Source organism: Ovis aries, chromosome 17 (assembly GCF_016772045.2).
Source record: "Ovis aries strain OAR_USU_Benz2616 breed Rambouillet chromosome 17, ARS-UI_Ramb_v3.0, whole genome shotgun sequence".
NCBI lineage: Eukaryota > Metazoa > Chordata > Mammalia > Artiodactyla > Bovidae > Ovis > Ovis aries.
The window spans coordinates 17288949-17303366 of NC_056070.1; the positions used below are offsets into that span (position 1 = coordinate 17288949).

Genomic DNA, 14418 nt, shown 5'->3' on the forward strand with positions numbered 1-14418 from the left:
ATTTAGAGATGATCACTATCAAAATGAAGTTAATTTATTATACTGATTACATCATTATCATTCCCCACCCTGGAAGGAGACACTCAGGAAATATGAGAGCAGTTACCGGTACATATGACACACAGAATCAATCCAGTTTAGATTAAGAGCTTAGCTAAATCAGTGAAATTTCTAAAGGTAATTTAGGGCCTCTAGAGGTGTTATATCGGAGAAGGCACTGGCGACCCACTCCAGTACTCTTGCCTGGAAAATCCCGTGGACAGAGGAGCCTGGTAGACTGCAGTCCACAGGGTCGCTAAGAGTCGGACACAACTGAGAGACTTCACTTTCACTTTTCACTTTCATGCATTGGAGAAGGCAATGGCAACCCACTCCAGGGTTCTTGCCTGGAGAATCCCAGGGACGGCGGAGCCTGGTGGGCTGCCGTCTATGGGGTCGCACAGAGTCGGACACGACTGAAGCGACTTAGCAGCAGCAGCAGCAGCAGCAGCAGCAGCAGCAGAGGTGTTATATAAACAAACAATACATTACTCCCCCTCGAGGACTCATCAATAAAAAGGAGGCACTGCACCTTAAAGGAATATTTGACAAGCTATGAAAAATATAGGTACTGGCCCAAGGCTGCTGCTGCAATGCTCAGTTCTAACACATTCATACATAATTTTACATAATTCATACATAAGTTTCTGATACCTCAATATATTCAAATCGGAAACTTTGAATTAAATATAACACTGCCACCTCGTGGTGACCACTGGGATTTGGGACTTAAAAAGTTCCTGATGATGTCACTAAGAAAGCCAGTTTGCCAGCATGCTGTTTGTGGTCTGGTATAAACAGTCCCCATTGTGCTAGTGGTAAAGAACCTGCTTGCCAATTCAGGAGATGGAAGAGACATGGGTTTGATCCTTGTGTTGAGAAGATGCCCTGGAGAAGGGCATAGCAACCCACTCCAGTATTCTTGCCTGGAGAATCCCATGGACAGAGGAGTCTGCTGGGCTATAGTCCATAGGATCGAGAGCTGGACATTGCTGAAGCAGCTTAGCACACATAAACAGTCCCCATAACTTAAGAGTGGCAAATTATATTAAGGTCTGAACTATCTGTGATATAATACGGGTGATATCAGAAAGAAGCTGCACAACAAAATTCTCAAATAAAATGAAATTCCTATCCTGAGAATTGTCTCTGTGGAGTTATAACACATAGCAGACAGCGTCTCTGCTTTTGGACTAATTCAAAGTTCACTTCTGTTGCTAAACTGTCTAAACCTCATGACTCTTTCCACTGAAATAAGACAATTTTCTTGGTTTATCCATAAGAGATCCTGCATAGTACAAACCTGAATATAAAAAGCAGCTACCGTTTGTTCTATACACAGTAAAAACAGTAAGATGCTGTCAAGGTAAGTTCAAGCAATGAACTGAATTAAGAGCATACAAGATGGTGGAGGGAGAACTTAGTTCTTTGCCTCAGGCAATGTTTGGACATGTTAAAAAGAGTTATAGGCAGTAACCAATAGCGAATCTGGGTGATACCCCTGTTGGTTACTACCTGTAAGTTATACTGTACATCAACTTTATATCAATGAAAATAAAAGTGTTTATTCTGGTCCCAGTTTCTTCTCCACACACTTGCCCCCAATCCCCCAGTGAAATGGAAAGAATTCCAAAACCTGAGAGGCAAAGGGAGCCACACCATGGAAGGGCCTGGAATCCCAAGTGATCACATAGAAAATTGCTGGTCAATTGGACATTACTTGTGCAAGAACAAAACGTCTATTGTATTTATCCATAGAGGTTTTGAAGTTCATGTGTTCCTGGAGCTGGTTGTACTTTAATTAATTGGTTGTTAAAAGCAGATGACACCACCCTTATGGCAAAAAGTGAAGAGGAACTAAAAGCCTCTTGATGACAGTGAAAGAGGAGAGTGAAAAAGTTGGCTTAAAGCTCAACATTCAGAAAACGAAGATCATGGCATCTGGTCCCTTCACTTCATGGCAAATAGATGGGGAAACAGTGTCAGACTTTTTTTGGGGGGGGCTCCAAAATCACTGCAGATGGTGATTGCAGCCATGAAATCAAAAGACGCTTACTCCTTGGAAGGAAAGTTATGACCAACCTAGATAGCATATTAAAAAGCAGAGACATTACTTTGCCAACAAAGGTCCGTCTAGTCAAGACTATGGTTTTTCCTGTGGTCATGTATGGATGAGAGAGTTGGATTGTGAAGAAAGCTGAGCGCCGAAGAATTGACGCTTTTGAACTGTGGTGCTGGAGAGGACTCTTGAGGGTCCCTTGGACTGCGAGGAGATCCAACTAATCCATCCTAAAGGAGATCAGTCCTGGGTGTTCTTTGGAAGGAATGATGCTGAAGCTGAAACTCCAGTACTTTGGCCACCTCATGCAAAGAGTTGACTCATTGGAAAAGACTCTGATGCTGGGAGGGATTGGGGGCAGGAGGAGAAGGCAACAACAGAGGATGAGATGGCTGGATGGCATCACGGACTCGATGGATGTGAGTCTGAGTGAACTCCAGGAGTTGGTGATGGACAGAGAGGCCTGGCGTGCTGCAGTTCATGGGGTTGCTAAGAGTCGGACACGACTGAGCAACTGAATTGAACTAAACTGAACTTAATATGTTTAAATCATGACTATGAGCGACTGAACTGAACTGATGAAGTAAATAAATAGTGAATATGAAGATAATGTGCTTGGATTTATGATTTAGACTATATACACATATTTGAATTATAATAGCATACAGTTTATAGTAAAATATACAGAAATAAGCAGTAAGCTTGCCTTTTTACCATTTGGACCTTAGAGTCTTGATGCAAATACAAAGTGTTTCTACAGCTGTCGAGTGTTCACACAGAGCCTGGGTGTTTTGAATAAATCCATCATCCTTTTGAGCCTAGCATCATGGCCTCCTTGGGTTTTCCAACAGAGATGAACTATGTGGATAAATTAAAGCACCAGCTCTTTTTCCATTGGATCTCCTGATTTGCTCCTTCTGATACCAACAAAAATCTAGTGACATTCAGAAGCAGTTAAGAGCCAAATTTAGAAAGATTCAACAATTAGAAACTCTTGGCTATTAAATCTCTTTCCTTCAGTTTAGCTGTATGGAAAATAATCCTAGGACTTTTTTCTGGGCAAATGGACTTGTTCAGTTAGGCCTGTTTACACTGAGGATTTTCTTTATATATAACAGTGATGGCCTTGTAAGTTATCAATGTAACTACGCCTACCAAAATTTTGTTGGGCTCTCATTGTACCCTTACCCATGAGGTTTATGTGTACAGGCTTGTTTCAGTATATTTATTGTTTATTTGGGGAAATTAGGCTCTGAAGCAGTTTTTCCTCCTGTGAGTCCCATGGTCTCCTTGGAAACAGGCCTCCAGCCTCTGCCCACAGCCAGCTCTTTTTCTCCCAGAGCTTGTCTACATGGAATGGTAAAGAAGCAGGAGGCCCTCTTTTCCCAGGCATCCATACACAAGTATTCTCTATACCATTAACCTTCTTAACCACTGACATGAATGTCTAGAAGTACATTTCTCAGGAAAATCATCAATTATTCAATCTGCTTTAAATAAATTTCTCCCTTAACCGTGGATATAACTCAGGCTTATCTTGGGGATCTCTGCCCCTAGAGCAAATGAAAGGCAGATACCTGATACACTAAAAGCATTCAGAGAAGTGGTCTGCTGTAGTCACATTTTGATTCATGAAACACAGAAAACTTGAGACCTTGAGAGGTGGAAAGCAGTTGAACAGTCAGGGAGGAGACTGGGCATCCTGGACTGTGGGTAAATATCAAGAGAAAAGCCACAGAAAGAGGCATGAACATGACATGTTCAGGATAGAATAGTCTGGCAGGTCCTTAAGGCCTGTAAGAGAATATCAGGAAATACTCTTGAGAAAACAGAGAGCAGCCTGATGGATTGAACTTTATCACTAAGGAAGAATGCAGCTACTTAAATAAGACAGTCGACACTAGAGAACTGGTAATCCCCTGGAGTAAAAAGTGGCCTGCAGAGTGTAGACACTACAGTGTGGCCAGCCTGAGTATCATCATAAGAATATGGCTATTGGGGTAGTGTAGAGCAACAGAAATGCAGGTCTGGAAGATGAGACATTTCAAAGGAGGACTGTAAAGATTTATAAATGATGGGGCATAATGAAAAAGAGTAAATTGATCAGGAAAACTATGGTGACTTTGACAAAAGTCAAATGACTGTGGGAAGATAGCTAGCTTGGGGAGGAATTTGAACATCATCTTTCGGGACATCCAAAAAGCGCTGAGAAGACAGTTAATGAGACGCTGGAGCTCAGGTAAGAGAACAATGAAACATTGATTTGGAAATTCCTTTGTGCTAGGCAGCTGGGTTCTCCCACTTCAATCTACTCTATATCTTTTCCCACCCTGCTTCATATGCCGGGAAGAAGGGTCGTATAATATAGCATATAGTACATCAAGCTGAAGTTCCTTTTCTTTTGGTTTCCAGTAGAGCTTAGCCAGTAGGAAGCACTGGCAAGAGACTGAAGGGATGGAGAACAAAGTAGAGGTATTTATTCCTCTGGGCTTCCTCTTTTGGCATCTGGGTAGATCACTGCTTAACTGAAGGCCACAACTTCTAGCCTTTCACTCATGAGTAAATGCACCGTAAATAGCATCGTCACGCTGGCTGGTGTTCTAATCTTTCTCCTGTCATGGAGCCAGAAATTAGCCCAGCCAGTGGTGCAGTGCTGATTTGAAGTAGTAGTAGAATGATTGCTACCAGACACTGCCAGGGAATCCCAAATAAGAAGAGAGATCAGAGCAGAGAACTCAAAAAACAAACTACATTTAACCCGCCCAGAGAGTATAACCCTACTGATGTTCTCCTAGTGTTGCCCAGTTTTGGGTAGAAATCTGAGAAACTGATACCTTGAACTTGGCTGAGCCCAGCAAATCTCTCTTGGGCTGTTGCTCATTGTATTTACAACTTTTTTTGTTTTGTTTTGTTTCCCCACAAAACTTGACTCCCTGCTCCTTTCTTGGGGGGACAGGGTACCAAAATATTTTAAAATAAAGGTAAGGGGATTAAACTCTAGTCTTGGTCACTCCCCACACAAAAATCTAAGCCTCCCGAGTCACTTGGGCACTTGACAGCTACTATTTAAGGCTGTGCTGTGTGTGTGCTTAGCTGCTCAGTCCTCTGTCCATGGGATTCTCCAGGCAAGAATACTGGAGGGGGTATCTTCCCAACCCAGGATCTAACCCTTGTCTCCCACATTGCAGGAGGATTCTGTACCACCTGAGTCACCAGGAAAGTCCATTTAAGGCTAGCAAATTCCAAGTAAAGATGCATATTTTCTGTAGGAAATTCTTGTCCATGTACGAAGTTTGTACTTTTATGAGAAAAAAAGGAACCGCTTCCAGCAGTGCAACTTGCAGCAAGTTGCTCAGCATATTAGGAAGATGATGTTATTTTCATTTTATACTTTCAAAAAAAGACTCAGATTTCGTGAGGACTTAATGAGGTCATGTATGCAAACTGTTTAACCCAGAGTCTGGCTAAAGCGACATCTTACAGGACAATAAAGTTATTGAGCGCTCACCTGGAGTGGGAGCTCTCTCATAGTTTATTTCCTTTAAAAATCAGCAGCCCTGGCAAGCGGTTCAGGATAGAAGGCCAAAACGGCTGCTGGGGGAAGGGAGCTGGGTGCGTGTGTGGGTGGGTGGGTGGGGGTTGGGGGAGCTAGGTTCCTTGCGACGCCGCGGAGGGGCGCAGCGGCGCGCGCGCCGGGGCGCAGGCACCGTGCGTGCCCGTCCTTAGCCGGCGGCCGGGTGGTGGCTGCGTGCTCTGCTATTCTGGCCAAGCTGCGGCTTGCCGCCGCCGCCGTCGAATCAGCACCATGAGGACCAGGCACGTGAACTTGCTCATCACGCTCATCGCTGTAGTGCTCTTCAGCTTCTCCTGCTTCTGCATCTCCAGGATGACTCAAACTAGTAAGCGGCGCCTGGCTCCTCCCGCCTTTTTTCTCGGTTCTGGGGCTTCAGGGCTCCAAGATGACTGGAGCGGCCGTGTTGGAGAAAAGGGAGAAGATGTGGGAACATGATGGCCGTCTCTCGCTCTCATATTAGGGTCTTTCAGATGTGACCCCACACCACCCCACCACCACGCCCGTAAACGGCCAGCGGTTAAACTGTAAAGAGCGCCCCTGGTTCACCGGGTGGTCGTGACGCCTGCGGGGCGCGCGCTAGTGGTGGGTCGGCGGGGCTCCCTGGTCCTCGCCTCTGCGGGCTGTTTTCCCCTCAGAGGCCCAAGGGCCCCTTCCGTGCCTGCATTCCACACAGTTCGTCGTTCTTTTCCCCATCGTTTTTTTGTTTTTTTTGTTTTTTTAATGTGAATGTCTGACTTCAGGAACTCCTTTTACGCCGCCAGCCTCTCCTCTTTCGTGTTCTATCAAAATATAGTTTTGAGTCACACTTCAGGGCTCCCAAGCGTTTTTTGTTTTGTTTTGCTTAGGGAGGAGGTGACGGACGGGGAGAGAGACACTGAATTGAGAGTGCTGGTTTAGCACCTGATCTTTCTCAAATAGACCTTGTGTGTTTCCACTTTGAAACGCACCAAGGTTTTTAGTGTATGGTTGTCTGTAGGGTTGCCGATTTAGCAAGTAAAAATGGAGGTTGTCCTGTTAAATTTGAATCTCAGATGAACAATGAATGCATTAGTTTGAAGTACAAAAACAGCATGGGATATATTTATACAGAAAATATTATCATTTGTCTGAGATTCAAAGTTAATTAGGTCTCCAGTATTTTTTCTTTCAACTGTAGTCCATAGATATATATAGTTGAATTTTGAATTTAAGACTCAGGAATCCTGCAAATATATTAACTCAGCCTTCCAAGATTATTCTTATATATTAACTCCATCTTCCAAGATTATGCTTAGGTTGCTTTTGGTTAAATTTTAATTCTTCTTATTAAACACATTTATGTATGACTCAGGGTGCACACTAAGTAATCTTGGTAGTAACGTGCTGGTTCAAGATTGGATGTGGCTTTAGTCCTATAATTAATGTTGATGTAATCTCACTAAAGTTAAAATTTTGTTTGTTTTCCTAACGGTAAATTTTGTTATATACATGCAATACCAACATTTTACCCCATTTGTTTGAAAGATCAGAAATGTGTATTAATTTGATTTATACTATTAATATTTAGTCACTTTATACATTTTTTTCTTCTTCATTCCCTGTAAAGAACATTATCCAAATGTGTTTTTATTTATTTTAGAACAGTTAACAATGAACACTTTCATAACAAAAAAATAGTTACTGGTAATTAGAAAGCAAAATAGAAAGCTTGTTTTGTAGTAATTTTGGAAGATAATTTAAATTGGTAACCTCAGAAAGCATTTTAATACAGTTAGTATTCTTATAATGAAATGGTAGACTTTGACATACATATAATCATTTGGATGTTTTTTCCAGTTTTGTCCAGGAAAATAAAATTTGATTCCTCAAAATGTCTATTAATAAATATTCCCATAATTTGTATGTTCAAGTTCAGAAAATGAGACATTGTTCTTAAGAATGCACTACTCTTAAGAGCAGATGAAACAGTTTTCTCATTTTCTAAGTATGTGTCTGTATGGAACCTAGCTGTAAAATAATTAGGAAATCAATTCTAGCACTATAAGATGTTCTTATATCAACAGAAGAAAACACAGACTTCACTTAGTGTTTGAAATAGTGATTTTTATAAAACACCAAAAATGATCCCTCTGTCGTTAAACCATGATTTATGGTTATAATTCTTATCAATGAAACTTTGGGAATACTTATTAGAAAAATAGTGACTACCTAGTGCTTTATTCTTCCCCTTTTAAAATTAATTTTTATGTGTAGATAACCTTTTAGTTTCTTTTTGAAAACTCCTAGTATTACTAATTCATTAGTTTGTTCAATAAATATGTAAGTTCCATGAAGAGAGGAATTGTTTCCCTATTTTTGCCTGTTTGCTTCACTGTTGTGCCTCCTCAAAATCTTGAAAAAATGTCTGCATATAATAGATATAGGGGCTTTCATCTCATTGATGTTAACTACTCTCCTGAATTATGTGCTTATTGTTTCTTTGCTTTTTAGAATATAGTTTTCATGAATTTATACATGTCCCTTATAATATGCTGTTTAGTTTGCTTTGTTCCTGAGCTTTCTTAAACTCCCATCTGCTGACAGTCTTTATATGCACATCTAAATTCTCTGTCATGATCAAAACCAGTAGTCTGTTAGATGCCCTGGCCAGCTGTGTTCTCATTCCACCTTGCCAGTGGGAGGCATTTGTGCCAGATTAGAGGGTGCACAAAGGTAGTAGTCACTTTGCTTTTTGTGGTTCCTCTACCAAGCTACTAGCCCTCACTGGAGTGTAGGGGTTCAGGCAGCAGCAGCAGGTCCAGTATTGTCAGGGATGACAGGCATGGGAGGTAGCTAGCAGATGGCCAGGGGCCCCTGAAGAGGCTGCATCACCCAATAAACACTTTCAGGAAAGAGAATCTGGAATTGCTTATTTGCCTTACATGGGCCTGAACCCATGTCTCCTGCACTGGTAGGTGGATTCTTCACAAGTGAGCCACCAGGGAGGTCCCCAAGACTCCTCTTCCTTAACATCAAGGATTCAGCCAGTGAAAAGCCATGGACTCTTTGTTTACTGTAGCCCTCCCTACTTTCTTTCCCTCTCGATTAAAGAGTGCTTCTTCCTTTGCCGTGGAGGGACTTGGCATATGGCTCACCATGGTTGTGGACTCTGAATTGCAATTCTCCGCTGATACCGAATAAACTTTTTTTTTTTTTTTCAGGAGAAATAACCAGCAATCTATTTGTTTTAGGTCATCAATACTCTGTAATGTTAAAATACTTCCCCATAAAACTACGGCATAGAGGAACCACTCATAGGGAGTTTAAAGAGCATGGTACATAGTATAATTTGAGTATTGCAAAGCATACATGGAGGGGTGTAATCTGAAATGTATTTACCACTTTAACTACCTCAAATATTCTTTCTTTGGAACCACAATGGGTATATATATCAGTGAATGATAAGTTTAAAATGGACCAATATTTGAACTTAATGCTGTTTCTCCTTCTTTTCCTTACTGACTGAATCACTTGCTTTTCCCTCACTACTGATACTATTTTATATTTACGTATTTATGTTGTTTTCTTAGTCTAGAATACCCTTCCCTCTCTTCAGTTCGGTTCAGTTCAGTCTCTCAGTCGTGTCTGACTCTTTGCGATCCCATGAACTGCAGCACACCAGGCCTCCCTGTCCATCACCAACTCCTGGAGTTCACTCAAACTCACGTCCATCGAGTTGGTGATGCCACCCAGCCATCTCCTCCTCTGTCGTCCCCTCCTCCTCCTGCCCCCAACCCCTCCCAGCATCAGAGTTTTTTCCAATGAGTCAACTCTTCGCACGAGGTGGCCAAAGTTCTGCAGTTTCAGCTTTAGCATCATTCCTTCCAAAGAAATCCCAGGGCTGATCTCCTTCAGAATGGACTGGTTGGATTTCGTTGCAGTCCAAGGGACTCTCAAGAGTCTTCTCCAACACCACAGTTCAAAACATCAATTCTTCGGCGCTCAGCTTTCTTCACAGTCCAACTCTCACATCCATACATGACCACTGGAAAAACCATAGCCTTTACTAGACGGACCTTAGTTGGCAAAGTAATGTCTCTGCTTTTGAGTATGCTATCTAGGTTGGTCATAACTTTCCTTCCAAGGAGTAAGCGTCTTTTAATTTCATGGCTGCAGTCACCATCTGCAGTGATTTTGGAGCCCCCCAAAATAAAGTCTGACACTGTTTTCCCATCTATTTGCCATGAAGTGAAGGGACCAGATGCCATGATCTTCGTTTTCTGAATGTTGAGCTTTAAGCCAACTTTTTCACTCTCCTCTTTCACTGTCATCAAGAGGCTTTTTAGTTCCTCTTCACTTTCTTCCCTCTCTTTGCTATATGCAAAATTAAACACATTCTTCAAATTTTCTAATATTCTCTCTTCTCTGAAACTTTTTCCACTTCCCTCCCCCACTCTTCAGTCCTCCTTAAGAATTAGTCATTAAAAAAAAAGAAAGAATCATTCTTGCCTTCCTTTGCCTGTAGCACTAAATGATAATTCCATTTTAACAATTAATTTATAATTAGTTGTTTAAATATATGCTCTTTTCCCCAACCAGAGCACCCTGATTGTCAGTTATTTAGGGCAGGAACCTGGCTTTATCTGTGTTTATTTACCTATCACATAGCAGTGAATGGCACATGGTAAGTATTAAATGGAAGAAAGTATGACTATATCAGCTTGCTTCTCATTACTGGCAATGTTTGGTGAGTGAAATAAGATGGAAAAGTCAGATCGTGGCTCTATCTAATCAGACTTCCTATATTAAGATAGGGCTCCCTGGTGGCTCAGCTGATAAAGAATCCGCCTGCAATGCAGGAGACCCCAGTTTGATCTCTGGGTTGGGAAAATCCCCTGGAGAATGGAATGGAAAGGCTACCCACTCCAGTATTCTGGCCTGGAGAATTCCTTGGACTGTATATAGCACCAAAGAATTGATGTTTTTGAATTGTGCTGAAGAATACTCTTGAGAGTCCCTTGGACTGCAACAAGATCAAACCAGTCAATCCTATAGGAAATCAACCCCGAATGTCAATTGGAAGGACTGATGCTGAAGCTGCAGCTCCAACACTTTGGCCACCTAATGTGAAGAGCCTCTGATGCTGGGAAAGATTGAAGGTGAAAAGAGAAGAGAGCGGCAGAAGATGAGAAGATTAGATAGCATCACTGACTCAAGGGACGTGAGTTTGAGCAAAAATTTCAGGAGACAGTGGAGGACAGAGGAGCCTGGCATGCTGCAGTTCATGGGGTGGCAAAGAGTCAGACACGACTTAGCGACTGAACAACAATTTAAATTTAGTAACAGAAACAGTGCAAATTCTTTCTCAACTAAGCAAACTTTTGTTGTTAAGACTGCATTTACTGTAACTATCAAAATCTAGCATCTGAATTAAGGTGTATTATAAAAGTATAAAATATGCACAGGATTTAGAATACTGAGCACAAAAAGAATGCAAACTGTTCCATTAATTGTCAATACTTTTGATTACAAGTTGAGAAATATTTTTGATATATTGGATTACATTTTCTATGCTATTTATAAAACGTTTTTCTTTTTAATTTTTTTCAATGTGGCTACTAGAAAGTTTTAAATTACAAATGTGACTTGCATCTTACTGTTCCTGGGGAGCAGTGCCTTGGGCCTCTGCTGTACCTCTGCTGTGAGAAGCAAAGTCAGTGGTGCTAAGGATCTTACCTGGACCCTTCTTGTGGGTGAAGTCACTTTTGCCCAGTGTACGCAGGGACTGATGTTTGTTTTCACTGTTTCACCTCAGTTAACTCAAAACATCAAGTATTCAAACTTTTGCAAAGTAATTTTGTAATGGTTCTTCCACTAAATATTTGACTGAATATGCAATAACAAATATTTTAAATAGAACATTGATGAATTGATTTATCAGGTAAGAATATACAAGGAGCAGATCCAAGAGTAGAGATTATATCCTTTAATATTTCTGTATGGTTGTTTCTAAAACTACTCTTTCCTCTGGAGAAAACCCTTTTGTTTACCAAATTAATCCCTCAAGGACTGACTTACATTGTGGAAGTATAGATATGTTGCATCATCCATGACTCCAAACACAGTATCCATTTTGCAAAGAGTATATTACCCTGGGAATCCCAATGACAGGATTATCCTGGTTAAACCCACGTCCATTGTAAACAGGTTAAGCATCCTCAAATAGTATCCACTGTATGAATATTCAAGATTATCTGGATAGTGGCAGTTTTTTTGATCAAAGCATGATTCACTTTTCAGTTCAGTTCAGTCACTCAGTCGTGTCCGACTCTTTGCAACCCCATGAATCACAGCATGTCAGGCCTCCCTGTCCATCACCAACTCCCAGAGTTTACTCAAACTCATGTCCATTGAGTCGGTGATGCCATCCAGCCATCTCATCCTCTGTCATCCCCTTTTCCTCCTGCCCCCAATCCCTCCCAGCATCAGGGCCTTTTCCAGTGAGTCAACTCTTCGCATGAGGTGGCCAAAGTACTGGAGTTTCAGCTTCAGCATCAGTCCCCCCTATGAACTTTTAGATTTACTTTTAGAGTCACTCAAATTAGTTCCTATGCTGGCCAGTCCATTTATACCTTAATTTGTTCATTCATTCATTCAGCACGTATTTGTGGAAGTGCTATGTGGCAGTCACTGTTTTAGGCATAGAGAATTTAATACTTAAAAAATCCAAAGTTCTTGCAGTTCTCAAGCTTTCATTCTATAGAGCTCTAGAGAGAGACATAAAAACAGTGAATAATAACAGTAATAGGAATAATAAACAGTAGTAGGAAGTCAATATAAGTGATTTGAGGGAGAAAAAAAGGACAAGGGGAGAAAGGGATGTGCTATTTCATGAAGGATGTTAGGGTAAGCTTCTCAGAGGAGGCAGAATTTTAGCAGAAAACTGAATGAAATTAGGGAGTTCTGGCCACTCAGTATCTGCAGATGAGCTGAGAAAGTTTGCAGGAGTCAAAGTGTAAGGTGGGGAGAGTGGTCTGCAGGAGGAACAGCATGGAGGCTAGTATGTCTGGAGCTGCTCCCCAGAATCAGGTGGGAGGGACGGGACTGAGGCCAGAGAGGGAGCCAAGGCCTGACATGTAGGGCTCCGACCTGGTGAAGGTTTTGGCCCTTTGAGTGTGATGAGAAATCTCTGAAGGGTTTGGAGCAGGGAAATGGCATTACCCAACCTTTGCCACAGGCTACATATAGGTGTATTCTTGTTTTAAAAGGCAGACAAGTGAAAAAATATTAAATGTTTCAGTCCAGATATATCACCATTACTTTTATACCTTTGTATTTTGCCTTAATTAAAAAAAAATTCCCCTAGAATTTATTGTCTTCCAAGGGGTGAATTCTCTTTTATTCCATCTCAACTGACAGCCAATTTCTGTGCTTTCCTTGCTAATTAAAATATAAATTTTTCCCATATTCTTGTGTTTCTAATAGTTTTCTTATATATTTTGATATTTGACTATATAACATAAAGAATTTGTATCATAGATTATGATGAACACATAAGCCTTTTTCAGTGTAAAATGAGCCACTTTAACTTATTGCATTTTTCCCCTGTATGATTGTTTTTGACATTTTTATACTGAAGTGAAGGGGAAAAAGTAAGCACAAGTCTAGAGCTATGTAAAGCTAAACACGTATGGTGGTTCTCTTTAAGCAGTGAAATTACAATGGGATTTTTCTTTTCTGTGCGTTTTTCTAAAATGCCAACCTATGTATTGCTTCTCTGAGAAGATGTTTCCATATTTCAGCACAGTGGCCAAGACTGGAGACCACTTGGTGCCCTCATGCTCTCTGCTCCGTGTGTTTGCCACACATTTGGATGCCTCAGGAGCATCACAACTACCTCTGGCCCCGCTACTTTTCCTGTTTCCCAATACAGATTGAATCAGTTCAGTTCAGTCGCTCAGTCGTGTCCGACTCTTTGCGACCCCATGAATCGCAGCATGCCAGGCCTCCTTGTCCATCACCAACTCCCGGAGTTCACTCAGACTCACGTCCATCAAGTCAGTGATGCCATCCAGCCATCTCATCCTCTGTCGTCCCCTTCTCCTCCTGCCCCCAATCCCTCCCAGCATCAGAGTCTTTTCCAATGAGTCAGTTCTTCGCATGAGGTGGCCAAAGTACCGGAGCTTCAGCTTCAGCATCATTCCTTCCAAAGAAATCCCAGGGTTGATCTCCTTCAGAATGGACTGGTTGGATCTCCTTTCAGTCCAAGGGACCCTCAAGAGTCTTCTCCACCACAGTTCAAACACATCAATTCTTCGGCGCTCAGCCTTCTTCACAGTCCAACTCTCACATCCATACATGACCACGGGAAAAACCATAGCCTCGACTAGACGGACCTTATTCGGCAAAGTAATATCTCTGCTTTTGAATATACTATCTAGGTTGGTCATAACTTTTCTTCCAAGGAGTAAGCGTCTTTTAATTTCATGGCTGCAGTCACCATCTGCAGTGGTTTTGGAGCCCAGGAAAATAAAGTCTGACACTGTTTCTAGAAGTCTAGGGTCAGGTTGGAATCCTCAGAGGGATTCTATTCTCTCTATCAGTTGAAAGTGAAAGTGAAAGTCGCTTAGTTGTGTCCACTCTTTGCGACCCCATGGACTGACTGTACAGTCCATGGAATTCTCCAGGCCAGAATATTGGAGTGAGTAGCTGTTCCCTTCTCCAGGGGATCTTCCCAACGCAGGGATCGAACCCAGGTCTTCCACATTGCAGGCGGATTCTTTATCAG

The 14418-nt window shown here is 41.7% G+C and overlaps 1 protein-coding gene across 1 annotated transcript in view; it reads left to right on the forward strand.

The window, feature by feature from the left end:
* Positions 1-5874: 5874 nt before the first annotated feature.
* MGAT4D (MGAT4 family member D) overlaps positions 5875-14418 on the forward strand; it is a 46721-nt gene continuing 38177 nt past the window's right edge. The window contains exon 1 of the mRNA XM_027956960.3: positions 5875-5997. Coding sequence (XP_027812761.3) covers positions 5904-5997 — 94 coding nt within the window. The 5' untranslated portion in view covers positions 5875-5903. The remainder of the gene's footprint in view (positions 5998-14418) is intronic.